General features: G+C 44.4%; 1 protein-coding gene across 1 annotated transcript; it reads right to left on the reverse strand.

Annotated features, from left to right (window-relative positions):
- Positions 1 to 967: 967 nt before the first annotated feature.
- On the reverse strand, positions 968 to 25468 carry CCDC198 (coiled-coil domain containing 198). The gene is made up of 6 exons (XM_061613306.1): positions 24866 to 25468; positions 18823 to 18905; positions 7537 to 7623; positions 5721 to 5810; positions 4212 to 4374; positions 968 to 1657 (listed from the first exon to the last, which is right to left on the reverse strand). The coding sequence occupies exons 1-6, from the start codon at positions 25089 to 25091 to the stop codon at positions 1425 to 1427; spliced, it is 882 nt and encodes a 293-aa protein (XP_061469290.1). The 5' UTR covers positions 25092 to 25468; the 3' UTR covers positions 968 to 1424.
- Between the last annotated feature and the right edge of the window lie 323 nt (positions 25469 to 25791).

A 25791-nucleotide genomic window follows, 5' to 3' on the forward strand; every position in this document is an offset into this window, starting at 1 on the left:
AATATCTAAAAACATTTAAAAGCAATCACATACCCTCACAGTTATTAATTTCAAAGTTGCTATGGCCAGTATCTTTTGTTATGTGCCTTCAAGTCAATTTCAACTTATGGCAACCCTATAAATCAGCGACCTCGAACAGCATCTGTCGTGAACCACCCTTTTCAGATCTTGTAAGTTCAAGCCTGTGGCTTCCTTGATGGAATCAATCCATCTCTTGTTTGGCCTTCCTCTTTTTCTACTCCCTTCTGTTTTTCCCAGCATTGTTGTCTTTTCTAGTGAATCGTGTCTTCTCATGATGTGTCCAAAGTATGAGAACCTCAGTTTCATCATTTAAGCTTCTAGTGATAGTTCTGGTTTAACTTGTTCTAACACCCAATGATTTGTCTTTTTCCCAGTCCATGGTATGTGTAAAGCTCTCCTCCAACACCACATTTCAAAGGAGTTGATTTTTCTCTATGGGCCATCAAATGCCTGGGTTTACAGGAATGTCTTTCTCCTGAATGTCAGTAATGAGGAAGACAGATGCACCTCACCAGGGAGGGCATTCCACAGATGGGGAACCACCACCGAGAAGGCCCTGTCACAAGTCAGTGCGACCTGGGCAGCAGCCACAGGTGGTACCTACAAAAGGATCTCCCCTGATGATCACAGGGTCTGAGATGGCCAATACTGGAGTCACTCTTTTAGGTAGTTAAGTCCCAAACCATTCAGAGTGATAATATTTAATACTTTTTTTTAGTTAGACTATTTATATACCGCTTATATTTAAATAAAGGTCTAAGCAGTGAACAAGAAGTCAAAACATCAACTTCAAAAAACAATCAAGAAAATACAATTAACTGAACAAAACATCCTCTTTAGTATCAACATAATATAAACATTGCATATAAAATTAAGTACAAGAAATACAAGAAAAGAACCATAATATACATAATAGACTAAACAGACTATTCCTTAAGTTTCACGGGGAAAAAACAAGCTTATTTTTAAACACAATAGATTAGACAAATCAGCTCATTTCTTAATCACAGTATAATATAAAGCAAAACAATTAAAACAGCCGCCCCCTCTACAGTTGGGGGAAAACTTTTTTTGACGTGTATAAGTACTTTAAGTAAAAATAATTAAGTAATAATACTTAACAGTTGTAAAGTGTTTTCAAGTGTTCCAAACACTTCATATGCTTCCAACAGCCCTGTAAGTTAGTCATTATTATTACTATCCTCCATTTCACAGATGAGGCAACTGAGGCTGGGGGAGGCTTGCCTAAAGCCATCTTGTGAGTTTATGGCAGAGATGAGATTTGGGGATGTCCTGATTCATAGTTCACTCTCTTACCCACCACTACACCAGCGTTGTTGCCATTGCTGGCTCCTTCCCTCTTTCTCACCAACTTGGCCATAACTCTGGTGGCTTTCTGGAGCTCAAAACTCTTTATCGAAAAACTCATCAAAGAGGGCGATCCTCTCTGTCTTTGTTCTCACCAAGGCCGGTTTCCGGCAAGGTCTCCAGTCGTCAGAGTCAGTGCTTGAAGCATCCCAAGATGATTCTCGTCTTGACTGCTGCTTCAGCAGCCACGTCTCTACTTTGCCCACCTGGCCTAAATGGGATTCAGATGGTCCGTGCTCTCTCAAAAATTCTCCATCCCACCGATCACCTAATAAAAGAAAAGAAAGGGAGCACCACTGAGTTTTGTAGGCAGTGACCACAATAAGCTTAATAACACTGTAATGAGTTTGGCTGCCTTGCACCGGCCCGTCTATCACCCGCAGAAAAAATATTGATATTAATACTGATATTTCAAAAGGAAATATCGATACAAATAGCAGTGGAAAATGACTACATAACAATCCAATCCGCAACGATAGCAAATAAGCAAATTAATTCATAACCAAATCTGAATCGGGCGGAATTTTAGCACATCCTTAGTCACAAGTTCTGAAAGCACTGGACTAGCTGCCAGCAAACTACCAGTCCCAATTCAGTGTGTTACTACCAGCATATAAGCCCTAAACAGCTTTGGACGCAAGTACCTATAAGAGCACCTCACCCAATATCAACCATTTTAGGCTTTATGATCAGCAAGGGAGGCCCTGTTGGCAGTGCCACTGCTGGATGCTGCCTGGTTGGCACTGACCTGCGACAGGGCCTTCTCAATGCTGGCTCCCCATCTGTGCAATGCCCTCCCTGCTGATATGCATCTGTCTCCTTCATGATTACCAGACCATCATTCCCAACTATTGCCTGTGCTGATGGGAACTGTAGTCCAACCACATCTTCTGAAAAACAGTGGCCGGAAGCCGCAGGAGGGGAGAGTGCTGTTGCACTCAGGTCCTGCTTGTGGACTTCCCATGAGCATCTGGTTGGCCACTGTGAGAACAGGATGCTGGACTAGATGGGCCACTGGCCTGATCCAACAAGCTCTTCTTATGTTCTTAACATCTGGAAGGCACCACGTAGGCTATCCCTGTCTTAGAGTTTCGTCTGAAGGGATTTGACAAAATATCTTCATGTGTGTGAAAGTTGGACAGTGAAAAAAGCGGACAAGAGAAAAATCAACTCATTTGAAATGTGGTGTTGGAGGAGAGCTTTGCAGATACCATGGACTGCAAAAAAGACAAATGATTGGGTGTTAGAACAAATTAAACCAGAACTATCACTAGAAGCTAAAATGATGAAACTGAGGTTACCATACTTTGGACACATGAGAAGACATGATTCACTAGAAAAGACAATGCTGGGAAAAACAGAAGGGAGTAGAAAAAGAGGAAGGCCAAAGAAGAGATGGATTGATTCCATAAGGGAAGCCACAGACCTGAACGTACAAGATCTAAACAGGGTGGTTCGTGACAGATGCTCTTGGAGGTTGCTGATCCATAGGGTAGCCATAAGTCGCAGTCGACTTGGAGGCACTTAACAACAGCTAATGACTGTGGCCTTTCTTCCTGAATGGGCAATGAATCTACAGGTTTGGGAGCTGTACTGAAGGCCTTTCTTTTTCAACAAGCCTTTTAAGAGGTCTTTACCACAGTCTGCATCTGTATTTTATTAATCTAACAAAATTTCTGTACTGCTTACTAGAGCAAAAGACTTCAGTTTACAGTAGACAGTCTAAAATATTCATTAAAAACACCAATTTTAAAATGTTGCATGAAAAATTTAAAATATAAATCAAAATCATTCATTTAAAACACTTATACTTACTACAATCACATGCTAAAATTACATGCCTGGATAGGCTTGCTGGAACAAAAAAGTGTTTAGTGGGTGATGAGCTCATAACAACAGGCAGGGAGTTCCAAAATTTAAGTGCTGCCACCCTTAAAGGATCGATTTCTTGCAAGGGAGAAACAAACATTGGGATGCATCTAACTAAGTTCGACTTAGAGGAGACCACTGAAATTAATTACCCATGTCCATTAATGACAATGGGCTTACTCTGAACAGGACAAACATTGGCTACATCTCATTATGTGGCAATTATAAAAGTGCCAGTTCCGCATATCTAAGCGGTCAAATGGGCATGTATGGGGAAAGGTGATCTTTCAAGTAAACTGGTCCCAAGCTGGTAAGGACTTTATCTCCTAATAGCTACACCTTGAATTTGGTCCAGTAACAAATTTTCTGCCAGTGGAGATCTCTGACTGAGGGTGCTTTATGTTGATGGGATCTCGCCTCTGTCAGCAGTCATGCTGCAGCATTCTGCACTAACTGCAGCTTCCAGACAGAGCACAAGGGAAGCCCAACATTGAGTAAGTATTGGGTTAGAAATTGATTTTACATATGAAACTGTTTTTAATTGTTTGCATATGTGGAATTGTATACGTGGAATTGTGCTTTTTTAAATTACATATGGAATTGCATTTATTGTTGATGTTTTTTACTGTGAACTTGCTTTGAGATATTTGATGGGAAGCGAATCATAAATGGAATAAAAATAAAATAAAAGCACTGAAGGAGGGCATGGAACAGTCCCAATGAGGGATGTGGTCTAGGGTGAGAGGGTGTGGCCTGGGAAGAAGAGACAAGGCCACGATAAAAATCCTGAAGGCCAGATAGAAGGCTGGAGGGCTGCATTCAGCCAACGGGCTAGAGATTTCTCACCCATAAAGTAAAGAAGCACCTTAATTACATGGCAGTAGCAGCAGTGCAAACCACGAAAGGTTGCCTGAATCAGAAAACTTGTTCACATCTTCCACAGTATCGCTTACCGTGGTTTCTTTCAAGTGTTTGGCCAAACTCAAGGGCGAGCAGCTCTTCATCATCAGAGCTATTATTTCCCTGCACACACCCAAGAGTTTCACTGATGTTGAGGTCCTTCAGTTGTGGCTTGTTAAGTCTTGCCTCCTGGTGCAAACATCTCTTCAGTTCTGCCTGGGTTTATAAATAACTAGTCAGGCAGCATATATACAAACTGGTTTAACAATCATTCCTTCTCTTCAGGGAAACCTGGGAGTCGTAATGCAGTCACCGGATGAAGGGGGTTGCTAACAGAATTCCTAGCAGCCTCGACAAACTACAATTCCCAGGGTTCTTTGAGGGATACCATGCCAGTTAAATAGATATAATATTGACGTGAATTTGCATCAGGGATACATTCCGAAGATGCAACTGATAACTTGCTCTAATTAAATGTTGATGCAATGCTTACATGCAGTCATTCTTGTCATTTTAAAAAGAAATTTCACTTCCAGTTTCAGAAACGCTATTTTAACCCACATGTACATTTCAGTGATAGATGAACTGACTAAGGTTGCAATCTTATACACAGTTACCTGGAAGTAAGTCCCACTGAACTCAGTGGTGCTTACTTCTGATGGGCAGAGCAATCCTAAATATAGGAAGCCAGTGGAAATTATGCCAGTTTAAATTAACCGGCATAAGACACCCGTTTCAAACTCCTTTCAGGAGCAGGGGTGAAAAGCCTTTAGAGTGCAGTTTGATTTACACCACCCTTTTTGCCAGCGTAACTTCGGCTGGCTTGCCAGGTCATGTGACTGAGCTGAAAGAGGTTTGGAATAGGGGTAAGTCTCTCCCAGCAGAGTAGCAGCAAATTCAGAAGTGCAGGGTCCCATGTTAGTCACAGCCACTTGCCCTTCCCCCACTTTTTTTGCTGCTGGGTTGAGAATGAGATCCTTGTTAATGCCTTCTCCACAACAACAGATGTCCCTAGGAGCCAATCAGCATGAAATAAAAGTATTAGCTGCTGAGAAGAGTCTTCTCAGTGACTGACTCACCTCTTTTTACTCAGATTGGTTCCAAATCAGCAGGAAAGGACAAGATAGCATGTTAGAAGACTCTTCTCAGTGTCTAACAGACTCCCCTTTCATGCTGATTGGCTTGTAGGGTTCTGGAGACATAGGAATCCTACTGGGACCTTGCTCCGTAAAAAGTAAAAGGTTTAAGACCTCTTGAGACCCTGGATGACTACACCCCCGGTCTCTCCTTGCCCTGTCCCGACCTTGCCACACCCCCAGAGTTCTCATTTTTGGGGACCCACACCGGCGCAGCTTCTGCTGGCTCAAGTTCCACTGGCTGAGCCCTGGCTTATGGCATACTCCAGTTTAAGTAGGTTGAGGGAGTTATGCCAGCACAGCCCCAGCTAAACCAGGAGAGCTCCTAGATCCACCAATTCCAAACTCACTCAGCCTGGTGGATCTTGGGTTTGATTGCTTTTTTTTAGACATGTATCTTCTCTCTTTAAACCACATTGCTGTTACCTCTTTCCTTTTTTCCAGCATTTTCATCTTGAGTAAATACTGTCGTCTTCCAGCGGGGTGTAGAACAGCTTGCCCTCCCTGATCTAGCCCCTTCCAGAGGAGAGGGGAAAACATATACATAAAACAAACTCAAAATTTCATCGCAATCCCATCCATCGCTGCATTGGTAAAGCTGAGACAGGAACAGGGTGTGCTGGCTTCTGTTCTCATGCTATTTAAAATCACAGCTTCTTAAGCGGTAGTGTAGAGGTGATGGCTCACTGTTTCTGTTTTGTTTCAGTTTTGCAAGTCTGATCCATCCAATTTTTGCATTAATCTGCGTATTTTATTTTGTTTTTTAAAAACAATCCATACCAAAATTCATATTTAAATGCATACTTTAAATATGCACATCTTATCTCAATGTATGCATTTCTATTTTTTTTCTAAATGTATTTTATCCTAAAATACACACTTTTTAGTACTTTTGGGTATGTGTTGACCTGCAAAATTTATCACAAAGTTCAGAGTGTAAAAACTAAAAGATAATTATGTTCCAGTCCATATATTACTCTAGGATGTGCAAATTAGGTCAGTTTGCTTTAAAATGCAGACCAGATTAAATGCTTCTTAATCTCTAGCATGGGTGTAAACATAGTTCTGTGTGGGAACAGGCAAGCTGAGAATGTAAGACTTGGTCTGCTGAAGCAAACTGAAGTCTAGCAAACAAGTATTTGCCACTATGGATCGCAGGAAGCAGATTTCTGCTTTCAAGTTTTGCATATCTTAAGAATGAGTTTGTGGCAAGAGACTTAATAAACTAGAACAGATCAAACTTTAGACTGGATTTGACTAGTCAAATCCCCCGCCACAAAAAGGGGGCATGAAAATTTAATGACCATCCTGGATTGCCAGATCAACAGTGGAGTGACAAGTTCAGAAGTGCAGGGTCCCTTCGTGATAGTCAGAGCCATGCCACCTCCTCCCTTTTCTTTTTGCTGCTGGGTCGAGAATGAGATCCTTGCTAATGCCTTCTTCCATTACAACAGACATCCCTAGGTGCCAATTGGCATGAAAGGGGAGAGTATTAGCTACTGAGAAAAGTCCTGTCAGTGGCGGGCTCACCTCCTTTCACTGATTGGCTCCAATCAGCAGGAAAGGACAAGGAAGCATGGTAGAAGACTCTTCTCAGTGGCTAACACACTCCCCTTTCGTGCTGATTGGCTTGTAGGATGCTGGAGACATTGGGACCCTGCTCCCAAAAATGTAAGGGGTCTAAGACCCCCTGAGACTCTGGACAGCTACACCCCTGCAGATCCATGTCCATCTAGCCTAGGAATGGGGACCCTCTGGCCTTCCAGGTGTTGTTGGACTCCAGTTCCCACCATCCCTGGCCAGCATGGCACCAGGTTTCCCATTCCTGATTTAGTCCACCATTATGTTTCTACCAGCAGACATCAAGATGCCTTTGGAACAGGGGCGAAGCATTGGCAGACTGGGGACTGGAGGCAGCCTACAGGGCCTCTCAGTTTGGTATGCTGGAGGATTCTTGGGCTCGGCTCTGTCCCCTGAAGTCAGCTCCACCTCCACCTCCTGTGCTCCACTGCTGTTTACAGTTTACCCTTGTTCCCAGGCAGTCTTCTGCTCAAAGCAGGGCCTGAAAACAATGGGCTTTTCTTATGTCCCCTGCATGTGATTGATAGATTCTTCCGTGGCCTGGGTTAAGCAGGCTTTTTAAAAAAGTGTGCTTACTGTAGCATAGGGTTGGACCCGAAGGTTAACCTGTTCTTACTGCATAAACATTTTCCTTCCTCTCTTTTGCCTGTGACCCACCAACCTTTGCTTCGCATGCTGCTGCCGTGCATTGCAAGCTCAAGAACTTCTCCGGAGGGATGTCTTTTGCAAGAATGAAAGGCTCCAGCTTCTGCAAAGCCAAGAAGAGTTAGGCTGTTTAACACCACCTTGCATTTCCAAGACAAACAACTTGAAGCTCCTTCTTAATCAATGTTCCACAGATTTGTTCTGCACATTGAGGGGAAGTGGGTGGTTGCTAAATGTCACCATTCCCCGACCTCTGTGCACTGAGGTGAAGGCAAGAATTGGGTTTCCATGTGTGCACAGCAGAAAATGCACAGATCCTTTCACATGTTCAGGAACCTTGACTGAAGTGGGCGAGGTCAGCCAATGTTCCCCCTCCACACGTAGAATGGACACATGGAGCACTTGTGAGAAAAGAACTCCGTTATCTTAACTATATAGCTGGCCATCTTGATTATTGTGACCAGGCTTATTGGTACCTTGCCATGACGTGACAAGGGGGACTTAACAAATGGAAGTAGATGGAGTGGAATCTCTTTCTGGCCTCTGGAATATTGCACCTACCAATGTTGGGGAAGAGACAGCTAGAAGCAGTTTGCAGTTTGAATTTCAAAATGGAGACAAAGAGCTGGTAATTATTTAGCTCAGCCTCTGCCTAACTTGGCATCATCTAGCTGTTTTGGACTACAACTCCCATCAGCCTGTGCTGGCTGGGATTGATGGGAGCTGTAATCCAAAAAAGCCGAAGGGCACTTAGTTGGGGGAGATTGCTTTAGCTGGCTAAAACAAAGGCATTGATGCTCAGAGTATCCGATGCAGGACCAGGAGTTTTGCTGCCTTCTATAGAGGCCTGTTTGCTTCCACTTCTATACTCTGTTTCTCTGTTTGTAAATAGGACAAACGTTAGGAAGAGACCAGAAATCTCCAGCACTCGTTCATCCATTGGAAACGTTACGCTTGCCCATGTGGACTCACTATTACTGGGGAAAGAGAGAAATGCTTCACAATGGCACAGGGCAGTTTCATGCTGTTCCACCAGAAAAAAAAATGTGGTGGTGGTGAAACACTTATTTGGTTAAACCCACAACACTTACTCAAATAATTAAAACTTACAATACAGAATATTGTAACAGGATCAAGACCAGATAATAAAAATACACAAATTATGAAGCACAGATCCCAAAACTGGAATACCACACATGCTCAAATTGACCTCATTAGACGTGTCCACCAAGGGATGGCATAGCAGTAAAGCATAGGAAGCTGCCTTGGACCAGGTCAGACTATTTGTCCGTCTAGCCCAGTATTGTCTGCTCTGACCAGCAGCAGCTCTCCAGCAAAGAAGGATCTTTCCCATTACCTGCTAGGTGGGTTTTAATGGTTTAAATCTGTATACTTGTTTTTAATGTTATTAATTGTTGTAAACCACCCAGAGAACTTTGGCTATGGAGCGGTATATAAATGAAATAAATAATTTTTTTAAAAATGTTTTTTTAAAAGATGATGTTTTTAAAGACGCTTTGTTTTAATATGTTTTAAAGTCTCTGTTTTTAAGATGTTCTAAAGTGCTTTTAGTGGTTTTGTTTGCCACCTTGAACATATTTGCATAGTACAATCCTGTGCATGTTTATGCAGAAGTAGGGCTCATTTCCAGCCAAGTAAGCCTTAGTCCTCCTTGGACCAAGATGGAGGTGTGAAAATTGGAGAAAGAAATATCAATAATTTTATGCAGATGATACCATACTATTGGCAGAAACCAGTAATGATTTGAAACGAATGCTGATGAAAGTTAAAGAGGAAACCACAAAAGCAGGCCTACAGCTCAACATAAAAAAGACTAAAGTAATGACAACAGAAGATTTATGTAACTTTACAGTTGACAATGAGGAGATTGAACTTGTCAAGGATTATCAATACCTCGGCACAATCATTAACCAAAATGGAGACCATAGTCAAGAAATCAGAAGAAGGCTAGGACTGCGGGGGATGGGATGGCAGCTATGAGAGAACTAGAAAAGGTCCTCAAATGCAAAGAGGTATCACTGAACACCAAAGTCAGGATCATTCAGACCATGGTATTCCCGATTTCTGTGTATGGATGTGAAAGTTGGACAGTGAAAAAAGCGGATAAGAGAAAAATCAACTCATTTGAAATGTGGTGTTGGAGGAGAGATTTGCACATACCATGGACTGTGAAAAAGACAAATAATTGGGTGTTGAAAAAATTGGAAATGGACTGCTCAAGTCGATCCCGACTTATGGCGACCCTCTGAATAGGGATTTCATGGTAAGCGGTATTCAGAGGGAGTTTACCATTGCCTCCCTCTGAGGCTAGTCCTCCCCAGCTGGCTAGGGCCTGCTCAGCTTGCCACAGCTGCACAAGCCAGCTCCTTCCTTGTCCGCAACTGCCAGCTGGGGGCAACTGGGCTCCTTGGGACTATGCAGCTTGCCCACGGCTGCCCAGGTGGCAGGGCACATAACCCCTGAGCCACTCCCTGTGGGGGTGATCTTTAGCTGGCCCTTGACACCCAGGAGACATGAGCAGGGATTTGAACTCACAGCCTCTGGACTCCCAGCCAGGCTCTCCTCCCCACTGTGCTAATTTGTTAGAATAAATTAAACCAGAACTGTCACTAGAAGCTAAAATGATGAAACTGAGATTATACTTTGGACACATCATGAGAAGACCTGATTCACTAGAAAAGACAATAATGCTGAGAAAAGCAGAAGAGAGTAGAAAAAGAGGAAGGCCAAACAAGAGATGGATTGATACCATAAAGGAAGCCACAGACCTGAACTTACAAGGTCTGAACAGGGTGGTTCACGACAGATGCTCTTGGAGGTCGCTGATTCATAGGGTCGCCATAAGTCGTAATCGACTTGAAGGTACATAAAAACAAGCCTTAGTATCACTTGTGAAAATCCTGCTAAGATGATCTGCAGCATTCTTTTGGCTTTTTTTTAAAGCGTACTCATTTAAACATTAGACCCAGTGTGGTGTAATGTTGGACTACGACATGGGAGACCGGCATTCGAATCCCCACACAGCCATGAAGCTCACTGGGTGACCTTGGGCCAGTCACGGCCTCTCAGCCTCAGAGGAAGGCAACGGTAAAACTACCTCTGAATACTGTTTACCATGAAAATCCTATTCATAGGGTCGCCATAAGCTGGGATCGACTTGAAGGCAGGCCATTTCATTTTTTTCATTTAAACATGGCCAGTAGGTGGCAGCATGTAACACTACAAAGCTACCTCTTCTTCAAGCCAATTCGATACTCCCAGACAGTGGAGGCTGGCGGCTCCGATGTCGGGGCAGTGAATCTGCTCCGGGTTTTAGTCCAAACTTTCAAGGAGCTGTCCAAGATGCCACAAGGAGGCCACCAGCCTCCCTTGTGCCCAGGTAGAAATTTTCCGACTGCTGACTTCTGCTAGAGTGCTTTTCACACCATGCATCTTTTAGATGTACATAGGAACAAATGACACTGCCTCGTGCCAAGTCAGATCACTGGTCCATCTAGCTCAGTATTGTCTGCACTGACTGGCAGCAGCTCTCCAGTGCCACATCCACGCCATACATTTGAAGCACTATCATACCACTTTAAACAGTCATGGCTTCCCCCAAAGTATCCTGGGAACTATAGTTTATTAAGGGTGCTGACAGTTGTTAGGAGACCCCTGTTCCCTTCACAGAGCTACAATTCCCCAGAATGGTTTCACAGTCAAGCCCTCTTCCCAAGGCACTCTGGGAATTGTAGTTCCATGAGGGCAAGAGACATTTCCTAATGACTCTCGGCGTTCTTCGCAAACTACAGACTTTCCTCTTCTCCCAGGCATTTTAGCATGTGTTTTTAAATTGCTTTTTAAAAATGTGTTTTTAAATTTGTATATTTGTTTTTAATGTTTTTAATTGTAAACTGCCCAGAGAGCTTCAGCTATGGGGCGGTATACAAATGCAATACATAAATAAAGTTCCGAGGATTCTTGGGGGGAAGCCATGACTGTTAAAGTGGTATCATAGCGCTTTAAAGATCTGGTGCAGATGTGGCCCACAATTCCAGGCAATTAGAGTGGATGAAAGCAATCTGTTGCCCAGACTCATCAAACCCATTAACCCCTCCCTCCCAGACTTTTTGCAGTTAGGGAAATGCACTGAAATGTGTGGGATGAATGATTGATGAAGACACTCATTGTCATAAAGCCTCCCTTGCAAAGCAATCAGAACAAATGCCCAGTAAAGACTGGGCATCTTCTAACCTCATAAGGTTTGTGAAAGCAAATCAGGATGAAGGCTCACTAAGGTGCTTGCTTGCAGAAGCCCCCGGGGGGTGGGTGCGGGGCTGAATCTTAAGAACAAACTGAAAACAGATCCTTGAAGCTTGGCTTTGTGTCCTTGCACTGATTGAAAAAGGTCATCTTCCTCTCTGTTCCAGGATCAGCTCAATCAATTTTGCTGCCTGCTCCTGCTCCCCACTTCCAGGTCCCATATCGTGTACAGAAGCCAACTAGGTTGAATCTCCAACAGTGGCAACAGGGCAATATCTTCCACCACAGCTGAGGGCAGCAAGATAGCTTGGGGAGGGAGTGCTGGGACAGCTGCGTGCCCCCCCCAGCCATCCATTAAGGTGCTGCCTCTCCACCTGCTTAAACAAAAGTTGCAAAATGCAGCAGCACCAGCACTGGCCATGTGTCATGTGAGCAGAGCAATGTGTACATGTGCATGATTCCTGGTGGAGCACATGACCTGGGCTAGCTGCCCCACTGCTTGCCCGCTAGGGATGCGCTAGAAGTCTGTACAATTTGGATTTGGTACCGAATTTTCCTTTTTTTTATCATTAATTTTATTCAAATTTTCAAACACAAAACAAAACAAAACAAAAAAGAAACAAATTAAACAATAAAATAAAATGTTGACTTCCGATTTGTCGCAGATCAGTTATAGGTCTATGATATATAACAAACCTGTCTCTTAATATATTACAAAATCACTTTCCTCCAGTAGTTATCCTTTTCAGTGGCGGCCCCCACCCTCTGGAACTCCCTCCCACAAGATCTTCGGCACATCTCTTCCTTGAATATGTTCCGCAAGGCCTTAAAGACCTGGCTCTTTCAACAGGCTTTTGGGATTTCTGGGGAGGCTTAATATTTTTTGTTTACATGCCTCCTATTATGTATTGTTTGTTTTATAATTTGTACTATTACACTGTATTTTTGTATTGTATTTTGCTATATTTATTGTATGTACGTCGCCTAGAGTGGCCACTGGCCAGATAGGCGACACATAAATTAAATTTATTATTATTATTATTATTATTATTATTATTATTATTATTATTATTATTATCATTATCATTATCATTATCATTAATCATCAAATCTCATTAACATCACTTTATTCTTTCCGCAAAAAGTCAAAGAGAGGTTTCCACTCCTTGAGAAATATATCCATCGATTTTTCTCCAAATAAACATGTCAATTAATCCATCTCATCAAGTCTGCTAGGTCCAGTAATTTCAATAGCCATTTTCCCATTATCAGTGTCAATTCCATCTTCCAACTTCCATCCTGCACCCATAATAATCTTGCTGTCATAGTCATATAGTAAGAGTCTGATGGGAATTTCCTTCATCACAAATATTTCCTTGCCATCAGTTCTGAATGTGTTGCTGAAATATTGTTGTAAAGTCATATCTCTGTTCCTCTTTTTTACGAAATGCACTAGCACATCTCTTGAGAGTTTTTCCATTGTCACATATCTGGAATTAATTCTATAAATTTTCTCTATTTCAAGTTCCATCAAATCATTCCAGTCCAGAAATTCCATTGAAACATTGATAGCTTTATCTCTGATATCTTCATCAATTTCTCCAGGGACAACGCCAAATTCCAAACAGTAATCTTTATCTCCAGGATCCACAAACTCCAAATATTTTTCCAGTTCCACACTTGATATATCTGTTCCAATCTCCAGGACTTGCATCCTCCCTTTAATTTTTGCCATAAAGTCCAAATCTTTTTCCAATTCCACATTTGATATATCTGATCCAATCTCCAGAATTTGCTCCTTCCCTTTAATTTCTTTTTCATCTTCTATTTTTTGTCCATCTGCTTCTTTTCTCATATAATCCTTTATTTCTTTCAGCTCCTGTTTCACTTTACCAAATTCAGTTGCCATCTCTTGTCTACTCTGTCCCAGTTCTTGTTTCGTTATCTTAATCTCATCCATTATCTTCTGAAACATATCCAGAAGGGAAAACCCTTCCAGGGGTACATCCAGGGTCTCTGCCACTTCTTTGATTGTCATTCTTAAAGCCGAAGAAAAAACCCTTCAAATTTCCAACATAACCACAATTCCCAAGCAAAGAGTAATTTGCTTCTTTTTCCAGCAATAAGGGAGTTAATATTCCAGGCCTGTTGACATCATCTGGCCAGCACAGTTCTTATCTCCCGCACGTCCAAGAATGCAAAACAAATTTGGTTCACAGCGCCGAACAATTAGTAACATACACGAACAGCAGATTCGTCTAAAGAAAGTAGTCTAAGAAAAAGTAGTCCCAGACATATATCAATCAAATAATCATCTAAATCAGATTTTCTCTTCGGGTAAGTTGCCCCTCATCCGTTTTAATCTTTATAGTTTCCAAATTCAGGCCAGCTTTTTGCCATAAAAAATAAGATAAGCTTTTTAAATTTTCTTTCCTCCTCCTTAATTCCTTGTATAAAAGAGAGAAGTGTAACTCACCCAGGTATCTTGATTTCTGATTCTTAAACAAATCTCTTTTACTGTAGTAATTTAAGCCAAATGATAAGATTAGACAGAAGAAAGCTCGCCCGTTGTGGATAGTTTAAAAGAAAAAACGTCTCGCTTTTTTTCAGCCCAGCTTGCTGGAAGTCCTAACTCCGTCCTCGGCTGCTAGGTATGCCTTCTTTTCCCAGGGAATTCCTGATCAATTACAGCCACAGACAGCCCAACGAAGTTTCTGTGGATAATCTCTCCGGTTCACCCTTGCCTGGGAGAACATTTATACCAGTCAAAGTTCCCTTTTGACTGATTCTAAACTGAAAAAAGCTTCCTCTGAGACTGAGCTCATCTCAGAGGCAGCCACAGGCGGAGCAATCCTTCCGGGAAGTCCATTTTCCATTAATTCGGTTATTCTCATTTATTGAGGATTGCATTTTAATGCAGTGAATTTATGCGGCTATTTTTGAAAATGGACTTTAAAAAAAAAAAGAATCCACTTCTAAAACATTGATGGTAAGAATGATAATTTACCGAGATTTCCTTTAACAATATTGACAGTTCCTTCAAACTGTCGATATTTTTTTAAAAAATACAGTAATACCTCAGTTAACCTCAGTTAAGTTCCTGGACATTACTTCTTTCACAGAGACTTTGGTACCAGAGGTAGGACTAACATGGAAAAGAACAGGGATAGGTTCCTACTCTCACTCGTAGATATTGAGGGCAGCTTCAACAGGGGCCTTAAAGGGTGCCTACCCAGCACCTTAAACAAATCAGAACAAATGCGCCATGAAGACTGGGCATGAAGTTTTGTGCAAGCAAATCTGGAGGAATACTCACCAAGCAGGTCATCTGCAGGCTCCATTGCGAAGCTCACAGCCTCTCTTTTCTACTCCACCAACAGACACCCCATTGTGGGAACAGAAGAAGAGGCCGCCTGCTGGATCAGGCCAGTGGCCCATCTAGCCCAGCTTTTTGTTCTCACAGTGGCCAATGGGATGCTCATTGGAAGCCCGCAAGCAGGACCTGAGCGCAACAGGATCTGTCTCCACTTGTGATTCCCACCACTGGTGCTTAGATCGAGGCATACTCCAACCGCAAGAACATTCCTCGCAGGCCTGTGTTCAGGGACGGCTGCACACAACTAGGGACGAGCAAATCTGTCAACTTTCCGCTTCTCTCCGTTTCCCATATTTTCCACTCTTATTTATTCATGTTATTATTAAGTTTATATCCGGGGCGCAGTCGTCCAGGGACTGGGTGGGGGGGTCTTAGACCCTTTACTTTTTTGGGAGCAGGGTCCCAGCAGGGTCCCTGTGTCTCCTTCGTCCTGTGAGCCAATCAGCATGGAAGGGGAGTGTCTTAGCCACTGAGAAGAGTCTTCTAACATTCTTCCTTGACCTTTCCTGCTGATTGGAGCCAATCAGAGTGAAAGGAGGTGAGTCAGCCACTGAGAAGACTCTTCACAGTAACTAACACTCTCCTCCTCAATGCTTATTGGCTTCTAAGGATGTCTCTTGCTGTGGGAGAAGGCATTAGCAAGGATCTCATTCTCAACCCCACAGCAAAAAAGGGGGAGGAGGAGTGGCTATGACTGGGAGCCTGAACTTCTGAATTTGCCACAACACTACTGTTTATATCCCATCCTTCCTCCTGGTAGGAGCCCAGCCTTCAGTTCTCCACATTTCCACACCAGTTTGTGAATTTTTATTTAACAAAGTCCTCAGGAAAAATCATCAGCATTTTAGGGTGAGTTTCTCCTAATGTGCATATGTCTGTATGCAATTTTGTCTAATATATGCATTTTTCCAAAGCACATTTTCCTGAATATAATGCATTTTGGATGTTATTTTCACAGATATGTTCATTTTTATGCACACTCTACTTTAGCGTATGCATTTTTGTGTGCATTACTTGGCTGAAGAACTGCACTGCAAAATTTGGAGATGTGCAAATTTCAAAATATGTCTTGTGTTTCAGTGCTTGTGAATTAGGGAGGTTCGCCTTTAAATGCCAACTGAATTGAATTCATCCCGCATCCTTACTAACAATCCCCCAGGTCTCTTTCCACTTTCCCATTCAAAGCACTGGGGATTCTGCTGTGGAGTCTGAGCTGGAGGCCCTTTAGGGAACATCTCTCAAGGTTTTATTTCAGCCTTCCCACCACAGAGACTTTCAAAGCCTAAGGAACCAGGCCGAGCAAAAGGAATCAACAATCTAACTAAAAGCATCTGACGGGATCTCACAGGAAAGCAAATGAGCACCGCGCTGTCTGCAAGAAAAGGCAGAGAGCGTGGAGGAACGAAGAGGAGACAGCGCTTCAAAGGGATCTTGTCAAGTCAGAGAATGGTAGCAGGGATCCCTCTGGGGAATGAATTCCCACCGGCCTTGATATCGATTAATATGGCTCGGAGGGATGCCACAGATGCCAAGATGTCAGCCTGTAAATGCCGATCTCAGCTGTGCAATGGCAGTTTATGGAACCGATAGCATTGCTGTCTTTGGGGAAATCAGCCATCAAGAAAGCCTCCCGTTAGTTTCAGTGCTGCAGCAACGATGTCACCAGCTTAACTTTGGTGCGAGTACCAAACTAGATTGTGTACAGCGGGATAGGGAGCCTTGCTCACCCAAAGAGCCACATTCCCTTCTGGGTAATCGTCCAAGGGCCAATCGCCAGTGGCGATCAGGGCCAGAGGCAAAAGTGAGCAGAGCACGGAATGTGTTTCCCTCGTACAGTTAGTAGGCTGTTTCTATGCACACTCACACACTCTGCTATGTCTTCCATGACCGTCCTGGGAAACGAGACGTTAGCAGAGTTCAAGAATGCAGTCTAGTCAGGCAAAAACACTCAGGGTGGAAAGGAGGGTCAGTGGGGAGGATGGCCTGGAGAGAGTTCCGAGGGCCAGATAAAGAGGCCTGGAGGGCCACATCTAGCGCCCAGGGACTGAGTTTCTCCACCTGTACAGGGTTGCAGAGAAGAGAGCGATTGTGAGGAGGGTTGCCAACCAACCTGAGGGAGCGACTGGGAGGGTGGCTTGGCCAGGGCTTTTATTATTATTGTTGTTGTTGTTGTTGTTGTTGTTGTTGTTATTATTTGATTTATATCCCGCCCTTGAATGAATGAATGAAACTTTATTTTTACCCCGCCCTTTTTCCAAACTGGAACTCAGGGCGGCTTACAAATAGAACTACATGTAGTTAAAAACATAGAAAAACATACAATTAAAATACAATTAAACAATGCACAACCTTAAAACCTTAAAAGGCACTTAAAAATCTAAAAACAATTTAAAATAACACAAATAATAATATAAAACAATGATACAAATAAGAATATAAAACAATGATAATATAAAATAATGCCCTTCCTCCCAACAGGAGCCCAGGGCAGCAAACAGAAATGCTAAAAACATTTTAAAACATCATAAAAAGACCTTAAAATACATGAAAACAAAACAATGTTAAAAAATTTTTTTAAAAAGCTTTAAAACATCTTTTTTTTAAAAAAAAGGATTAAAAACATATTATTAAAAAAACATATTAAAAGCAATTCTAACACAGATGCAGACTGGGATAGGTCTCAACTTAAAAGGCTTGTTGAAAGAGGAAGGTCTTCAATAGGCACCGAAATGGTGCCTGTCTAATATTTAAGGGGAGGGAATTCCACAGAGTAGGTGCCACAATGCTAAAGGTCCACTTTCGATCACAAAAACACTAGCTTTAAAAACAGATATTAAAAATCACAATCCAAAAAACAAGACAGTAACCACATGGTCAGCGAATAATGTGGGAGATGCTGTGGGTGGCATCCACCATTCATCCTACTCAGAGAAGGCCCACTGAAATTAATGGATATGACACACTCACACCTATTCATTTCAATGGGTCTATCCTATGTTTAGGCCAATAGTACCAGTGGTTATGTAGCCAAAACAGAACCACCCATACAGAAGATAGCTAGGGGGAACCCTAGGCTTACAGACATACCACCACCACCCAAAAAATAGGGGGGATGACTTGTATCCAGTGTAGCACTAAGTAACTTGTTCCATTAGTGCCAGGATTTGTGCTTCTCTAGTGGATCTTTCTCCTTCCCCTGCATCAACCCCCCGCAAATCTGTTCTGTGGTTTCCCCCAACCCTCTGGACCAGAGTTGGGGACGGCGCAGGGCGCACACAGGAGGAGGAGAGGGGGAAAGTTCTGTTGCGCAAGTGGGAATCCTTGGAACGAGTGTGTCGGATGCCACCCTCGGAGAGGAAGGGAACCCCATCACAGCCCAAGGAAACAACATCATCTGAGCATAAGGACTGCTGGATCAGGGCAATGGCCCATTTGGGAGGCCGGGGAAGAGAACTTACCTTTGTCACTGTCCCCAGTATGTCCTCCTTTGCTGCTGTCACCAGTGGAGAGATGAGGGTGCCAGCAACGAACCATCTAGCCCAGTGTTTCACAAACAGTGGGATGGGAGAGACTGACCAGTAGGCCTTGGGCCACTTTCAGGTGGGACTCAGTGCCACAGCCTGCCCCAGTCCCTCTTCACTTGCCTGCCCTAGCCCCTCTTACCTGAGGTCTCAGAGGAGGGTGCTGCTTGATGATGCTGGCTTCTCCCCCTTCCGTCCTGAGGTCTAGCGGAATGGTCCTGGGTACTTGGAAGGAAAAGGAGAGAGGGGGGCATCTTTGTAACAGGAGTTTATTATGAAAGGCTTTTCACATGGTTTTTCTGAAATGAGGGGTGGCTCAGGGACCCAACCGTCACTGTGTTCTCCTACATTTTACTGATGAAAACAAGGTGGGGCTGGGTTGGCTCCAGGTTACGTTAGTGACACTTGGGCCCCATTGAAATCAGTGCTCCAGGTTACGTTAGTCATACTTGGGCCCCATTGAAATCAATCATACAGCCTAACAGTATGCCCCCTTGATTTCAATGGGAGCTGCATGCAATTAGCTTAGTCTGGATCCAGCCCAGTATCAGGTACTTATGTCACACTCTTATTGTCACATCAAAGATCATTGCTTGCTTGAGCCTCTCTCCGCTTTATAACATGATGATTTATTGCTAGAAGGCTCGGCGGCTCATTTTCCTGCAACAGCCTGCCTCTGAAGCAGGCGTCTGGGTAACATTTCCTTTAAAAAAATAAAATCAAGACAGTGTAATAACAGAATGTTTCATCTCACAATGGATCTACTTGTACTGCTCATCAAACAGATGGAATTCAATGGCTCTGCGTGATATTTCTGCATAGTTCAGGGGTAGCCATGGTGGTGCCCTCCAAATGTTGTTGGACTCCGTCTCCCATCAGCCGTAACCAGCATGGCCAATGGTCAGGGATAGTAAGAACAGAGCATACTAAATCAGGCCAGTGGCCCATCCAGTCCAGCATCCTGTTTTCACAGTGGCCAATCAGATGTCCCAACGGGAAGCCCACAAGCAAGACCTGAGCGCAAGAGCACTCTCTCCTCCTGCGGTTTCCAGCAACTGGCATTCAGAAGCATCCCATCTCTGACTATGGAGATACAACATAGGCAGCCATCATGGCTTGTAACCATTGATGGCCTGATCTTCCATGAATTTCTCTGATCCTCCACTGACTACCCCTGGCATAGATTATGGTGTGTGGATGGGCAGCACCAAAAGACTTGAACCGGCACACAGGGATTTTGTGTTCAACTCAGAACCAACTCTACCTAAAAGGCTTGTTGGAAGAGGAAGGTTTTCATTAGTCACTGAAGAGACAACAGAGATGGTGCCTGTCTAATATTTAAGGGGAGTGAATTCCGAAGGGCAGGTGCCACCACACTAAAGGCCCGATAACTATACTGTGCGGAACAGACTTCGTGAGAAGAAGGTATCTGGAAGAGGCCCTCACCTGCAGAGGGAGTGATTGACAGGGTAAGTTGATCTTTCAGGTATCCCTGCACCCCACAAAAGGCAAAATGGGGCCAGCAATTTATCAGGTGCCTGTATGGGAATATAGGGGATGGCCTTGATACGTAGGGACAGTCAGAGCATACTGTTGCGCGCCTCCCCCAATCTCTGAGCGGTGAGATTTCGGGGGTCCCTGCACTCCTCCAGGGTTTGGTTTACTTTTGGAAGAAGGTCAGCGGAGACTGCGGTATCTTTATGAAATATGGTTTATTTATTTACACACATTCCAACCTGAGCTTCAGAATAGAGGGGTTCTATGCATCAGCAGTCCAATATCCAGCTTTCCATCTGGGTTGCAGGAGACACCCCAAAGGCCATGCGGCAGAGAGCCAGTCTCTCTGCCTGCCTTCCAGTTCCCAGCAATTCTCTAGACACACTCAAACTACAAGCACAACTTCTGCTAGCTGCCAGGAGTGGGGGAGACGCTCTCCCGCAGAGTTTCAATGACAAAAGGGTCTCCCTGTCCCATTCACCGTTGCTAGGCAACTGATCGGCCCATTATCTTACCTGGCCAATCTATTTGGTTAACAAAAGACTCATCTGACCAGCAGAGAGTTCCTCATTCCAAGGCACAGGATTCCAAATCAGAGGCTGGAAAGGGGACCCACAGTAATCATCCATCCCAACTCCCATGCTCATAACAATATGATCTCACTGACAGGGATCTGGCAGGGCTTTGTATCTCTGACTCCCACGTGGTATGCAGAATTTCTCCTGACTTTAAAAAAAACACAGCTCCAACAGGAGATCTCTGAAGGTAATTGGGGCAGTAGTGGGGAAGGAGGTGCATAAGGCTTTCTCTTTGGGCTCCTTCTCTGATCAAAATCATTCTGCCCCAGCTGTTTCTGTGGGGGAAGAGATACTGGGTTTCCACCTATCTTTTCCCCTGTAGGGAGAAAATCAAATGGGGACGAGCAATTTATAGCAGGCGGGCAGCCTTTCAGAGAAGGAGTTGAGCCCACAAAGCCAAAATACTGTTGTTGTTGCCGCTGTTTCAAAGGCCCATCTCTTTCTTTTCCATGAAATGCTGCATTCCTAGAAACAAACCTGAGACGCTAATGCTGAAGTATGCTGGGTCAGACTAGAAGCCCATCTAGTCCAGACTCCTGTTTCCAATGAAATTTGGAGTCTCCCCCCATCCCGCGGTTGCATAACTTTAAAAACACACACACACAGTTTATTCAGCTAAGTTCTACTCAGAGAAGACCCACTGAAATTAATGAACCAAAGTTAGTCATGTCTATTAACATCAATGAATCTACTCTGAGTATGACTAGCATCCACTACTACCCACAATTTTTGCAAAATGATGTCTTCCGCATCAGAAGAATACAGAAATGCCTGTTTTTCCATCACGGCCACCATCATAGTAGTATTATTTGCTGGTTTAAATTGCCTTATGACCTCCTGGCTACTTATGTATTGTTTTATGCCACCTGCATGTTTTTTGAAGAATTTGCAGTGGCCAGTTTCTAATCTGCAAAAACATTCATCATACCCAGAAATTAGAACAGGGGGGGGGGAGAGAGAGAGACTGGCAACCTTAAACAATCTATTTGGTACACGGTGGGTGTGTATCCCCTTGTGTAGATAATGGTGCTCGCTCTCTCATGTAGATCTAATTCACTTTTTTTTATATACTGGTGGTGGAACGGAGCACAAAAGAGCGGTATCCAGCAGACAGCATGTTCATGAATTTGCTCCTCCAGCCTAATCAGGTTGTCAAAACAGCTGTGTAAAAGGGGGGAGGGGGAAGCATGTCGCAAGCAGGAAATAACATTCTCATAATACCCGATTGAATCTGCTTTTTTAAAAAAAAAAAAACCTTTTTGCCAGGTGTTTATGTAAGTGCACTTGCAGTCATAAAGCACTCAGGATCATTTGCCAAATGCCCAGAACTCATTTGTATTCACTGCAGAGCCTTCCCTTCCGATTTGTGAAATGTGACTCCAAGTGGGGGTAAATTTCCTTTCATGTGCAGAAGACAGAATCTATAGCTAAGTTATCCAGGGGAAAACATCCAGACTCGCGAAGCACAATACTGTTATTGTTGTTGCTGATTTAAAGACCCATCTCCTTCTTTTCTATGAAATGCATTCCTAGAAACAAACCTGTCATGCAAATGCTGAAGTAGCCTGGGTCAGACTAGAAGCCCATCTAGTCCAGACTCCTGTTTTTCACAGTGGCCCATCAGATGCCCCTGGGAAGCCCACAAGGAAATCACAGAGACAATAGCCCTGCCTTTCTGTTCTGGTAGGAAGGGTGCTTGATAATGGCCCAGAATGGTTGGCTGGTGTTTCCTAAACAGGAGCTCATAGTTAGGAAATGACTGGCCTTACCAGTCTATAGATGTGGAGGGTGCTCCACCATAGAATTGATATCTGCAATCCATTTGCAGTGTAGGCTATCAATATCAAAAGCCCTCCAAAAAGCCTCTGAAATTAAGAGCTGATCGCCTGGGAGAAGAAAAATGGTTTTGCCTGTGCCTACAGATACATAATGATGGTGCCAGGTGTGCCTCCCCGAGCATTCCATAAATGGGGGCCACCGCTGAAAAGGAACGTTCTCGTGTCACTACCTTCCGCACCTCCCTTGGAGGGGGCACACAAAGAAGGGCTTCAGATGCCGAATGCAGGGTCCGGGGTCATTCATACGGGGAGAGGTATTGGGGTTCTTAGCCGTATTAGGCTTTATAGGTAAAAACCAGAAATTGTAATTGAGCCCGGAAACTAATTGGTAGCCAGTGTGGTGGTGCCAGAACTGGTGTTACGTGCTCAGACCGTCATGCCACGGTGAGCAATCTGGCTGCTGAATTCTGTACCAGCTGCAGTCTCTGAACTGTCTTCAAAGGCAGTCCCATGTATCATGCATTGCAGTCTAGCTTAGAGGTCACCTAAGCATAGATTGCAGAAGTCAAGCTATCCTTGTCCAGATAGGGTTGTAGCTGGACCACCAGCTGAAGCTGATGGAAGGCACTCCTCACCACGGAGGCCACTTGAGCCTCAAGCAACAGTCATGGATCCAGGAGTACCCCCAAGCTACAAACTGCTCCTTCAGAGGGAGTGTAACCCCATCCAGAGCAGGTCAAATCCCCTCCATCCGGTCTAGGAAAGCACTAACAGGGCCGCAGTCTTGTCTGCACTATGCAGCTTCTTGGCTCTCATGCAGTTTATTTCCAAGGCTAGCACTTCCACTGCCACACCTGGAGACGTGAAGGAGAGAGAGTTGTGTGTCATCAGCGTATTGCTGACAACATCCTCCAAATCTCCCGATGAGCCCACTCGGCGGTTTCGTGTAGATGTTGAATAACACAAGGGATGAAATCAAACAGGAGCATCAGTCATAGTCACTGGAAAATTCCCCAGAGCCTTCTAGAAACCAGTTGGATCCATCAGCTTTAGGGTTGCCAGGCTCAGGGCCGGAGACTGATCCTGTGTCTTTAGGAGAAGAGAAAGTCAGCCAAGTGCAGGTGTTCTTGCAACCCTGTAATGAGAAAAACCACAAGGTGGAATTCTCCCTTCCCCCTACACAACTTTTAAAGATACAGAAGACCTCTTGGTTGCCAGCCCCAGCCTCCAAGAGGTCTTCTGTATCTTTAAAAGTTGTGCAGAGGAAGGGAGAATTCCACCTTGTGGTTTTTCCCATTACAGTATTGCAAGAACACCTGCACTTGGCTGACTTTCCCTTCTCCTAAACATACAGGATCAGTCTCAGGCCAGGAACCTGGCAACCCTACCTGTGAGGTAGGTTGGGCTGAGAGAGCGCAACTGGCCCAAGGTCGCCCAGTGTGCTTCATGGCTGAATGCGGATTTCAACCCTGGTCTCCCAGGTCCTAGGCCTACACTCTAACCACTACACCACACTGGCTCTCACTTCCGTCTCTTTCTCCTGTTTTCCCCACTCTGGATTTTAGATTGCAAGCTCTTCAAGGCAGGGACCTGTCCCATTGTACTCTGTGAAATGCCACGTATATTGATGGCATGTTGAATAGAAATAGTAACAGCCACCACCATTTTACACACCATAACGGGCTCCTGTAAATTGGCTGAATGAATGCCTTTCTCTGCAAGTTATGTGTGTGATGCATGCCCATTTAATTTGGCATTGGCCTGCAAGCTAATTTGCTATTGCAATTTGAAATTATGAAACGGGAAATGGAAAGATAACATCTGGCCAGAGTTGAGCCCTTTTAAGTTCCTTTTTTATTATTATGTTTCCAGTGAGAAGCAATTTAAGGCCCAAGGACAAGTGGGGGAGGCCTTGCAGCGCAGTGGCAGAGTATCTGTTTTGCATACACAAGGGCCCATTTTCAATCCATGGCATCTTGAAGTAGGGCTGGGCCTGTCCCCTGCCTTGAAAACCTGGAGAGCTGGATTTATACAGGACCGTCCACACACCGTTCTTTTGCATTAGCTGTTTCGCAACGTTTGAGGTGGTATGAAAAGTTCCAAGGTTTCCCCAGGAAATTAAGGGACATACGCTGAGTGGAAATGAAGCAGTCTGTCCGCCCTGAAATGTTAGCAGGTGCAAACAGGTTTGAAAGCAGGATTGCGTATAACCTACCCAATACTATCGCAAGCACAAATCATCAGGAATGTGCAATAAAAAGGACATCTGTAGGGTCCCTTCAGTTTGGCGTAATTGCCCCCTTAATTGCCCCCTAAAAATGTATTGAGTTACCTGTGGGATATCTTCCCTGCCTCATTTCTCTCAGGGGTGGAAGGTGCCTTTCCAGAGCCAGGTTTCTCTCCATCCGGGAGGCGAACGAGTTTGGACTTGCCCCTCTCAGAGGGCTCTGGAATGTGTAGACAGCCATGTTCCCAGGGCACTGCAACCTTTCCTCTTGCCTTGGCATTGGGGCTACTTTCGTCACCTTCCGACGAGCCTTCGAGGAAGTCAAGCCCATCTTTTGGGGCTGTGATGAGCCGCTTTCCAAAGAAAGAACGGCCAAATCTTCCAGGTAGGAAAGCAGTAATATATTTCAGTCCCCAGGCTCAAAACTGTGGGAAGGTAGTCCTCAAAACGGGCTGCCATCAAGAAAGATGAAACCTACAGCCTAGCCACACCTCAGTAGGGCAGGGGTGACACTTTCAAAGGGCCATGAGCCACATTCGAAATGCAGAGCCCTCCGAAAGGGGGATGTTCAAGGAGAAGAAACTGTCGGCTTGTCAGATCCACTTCTTCGATGAAACCAGATTTCTAAAACAAGCTACCAGGAGTCTCCGAGGGGTGGCTGGTCCGTCAGGGCAAATGAGGCAGTGGCAATCTCACTCCACCCTCAGCCAGCCCACACCTGCTTCTTACTTACAGCCTGCCCAGGGGACAGCGCTGCCTGCCAGCTTCCGGCTCCTCCATCTCAGGGCCTTCCATTGCAGAGCTCAGCAGGAGGGAGGGTGGGCTGTGCTGTCATTGGCTCCAGCTGCACTCACCATTGGCCATCCTGCCTTCTGCCCCACCAGCTCCAGCATTCCCCAGCCGCCACTGGGTATTTTTCTCTCAGTACACCCGCACCTACTGCAAGCCAAACGGGGCCCATTCCCATGGTAACTCCTCAACAGACCCTTCCCACCTCCACGCTTGGGAAGTCCAGTTAAACATTGACCGGG

This window comes from Rhineura floridana, chromosome 2, assembly GCF_030035675.1.
Source record: "Rhineura floridana isolate rRhiFlo1 chromosome 2, rRhiFlo1.hap2, whole genome shotgun sequence".
In the NCBI taxonomy this organism is placed as follows: Eukaryota; Metazoa; Chordata; class Lepidosauria; order Squamata; family Rhineuridae; genus Rhineura; species Rhineura floridana.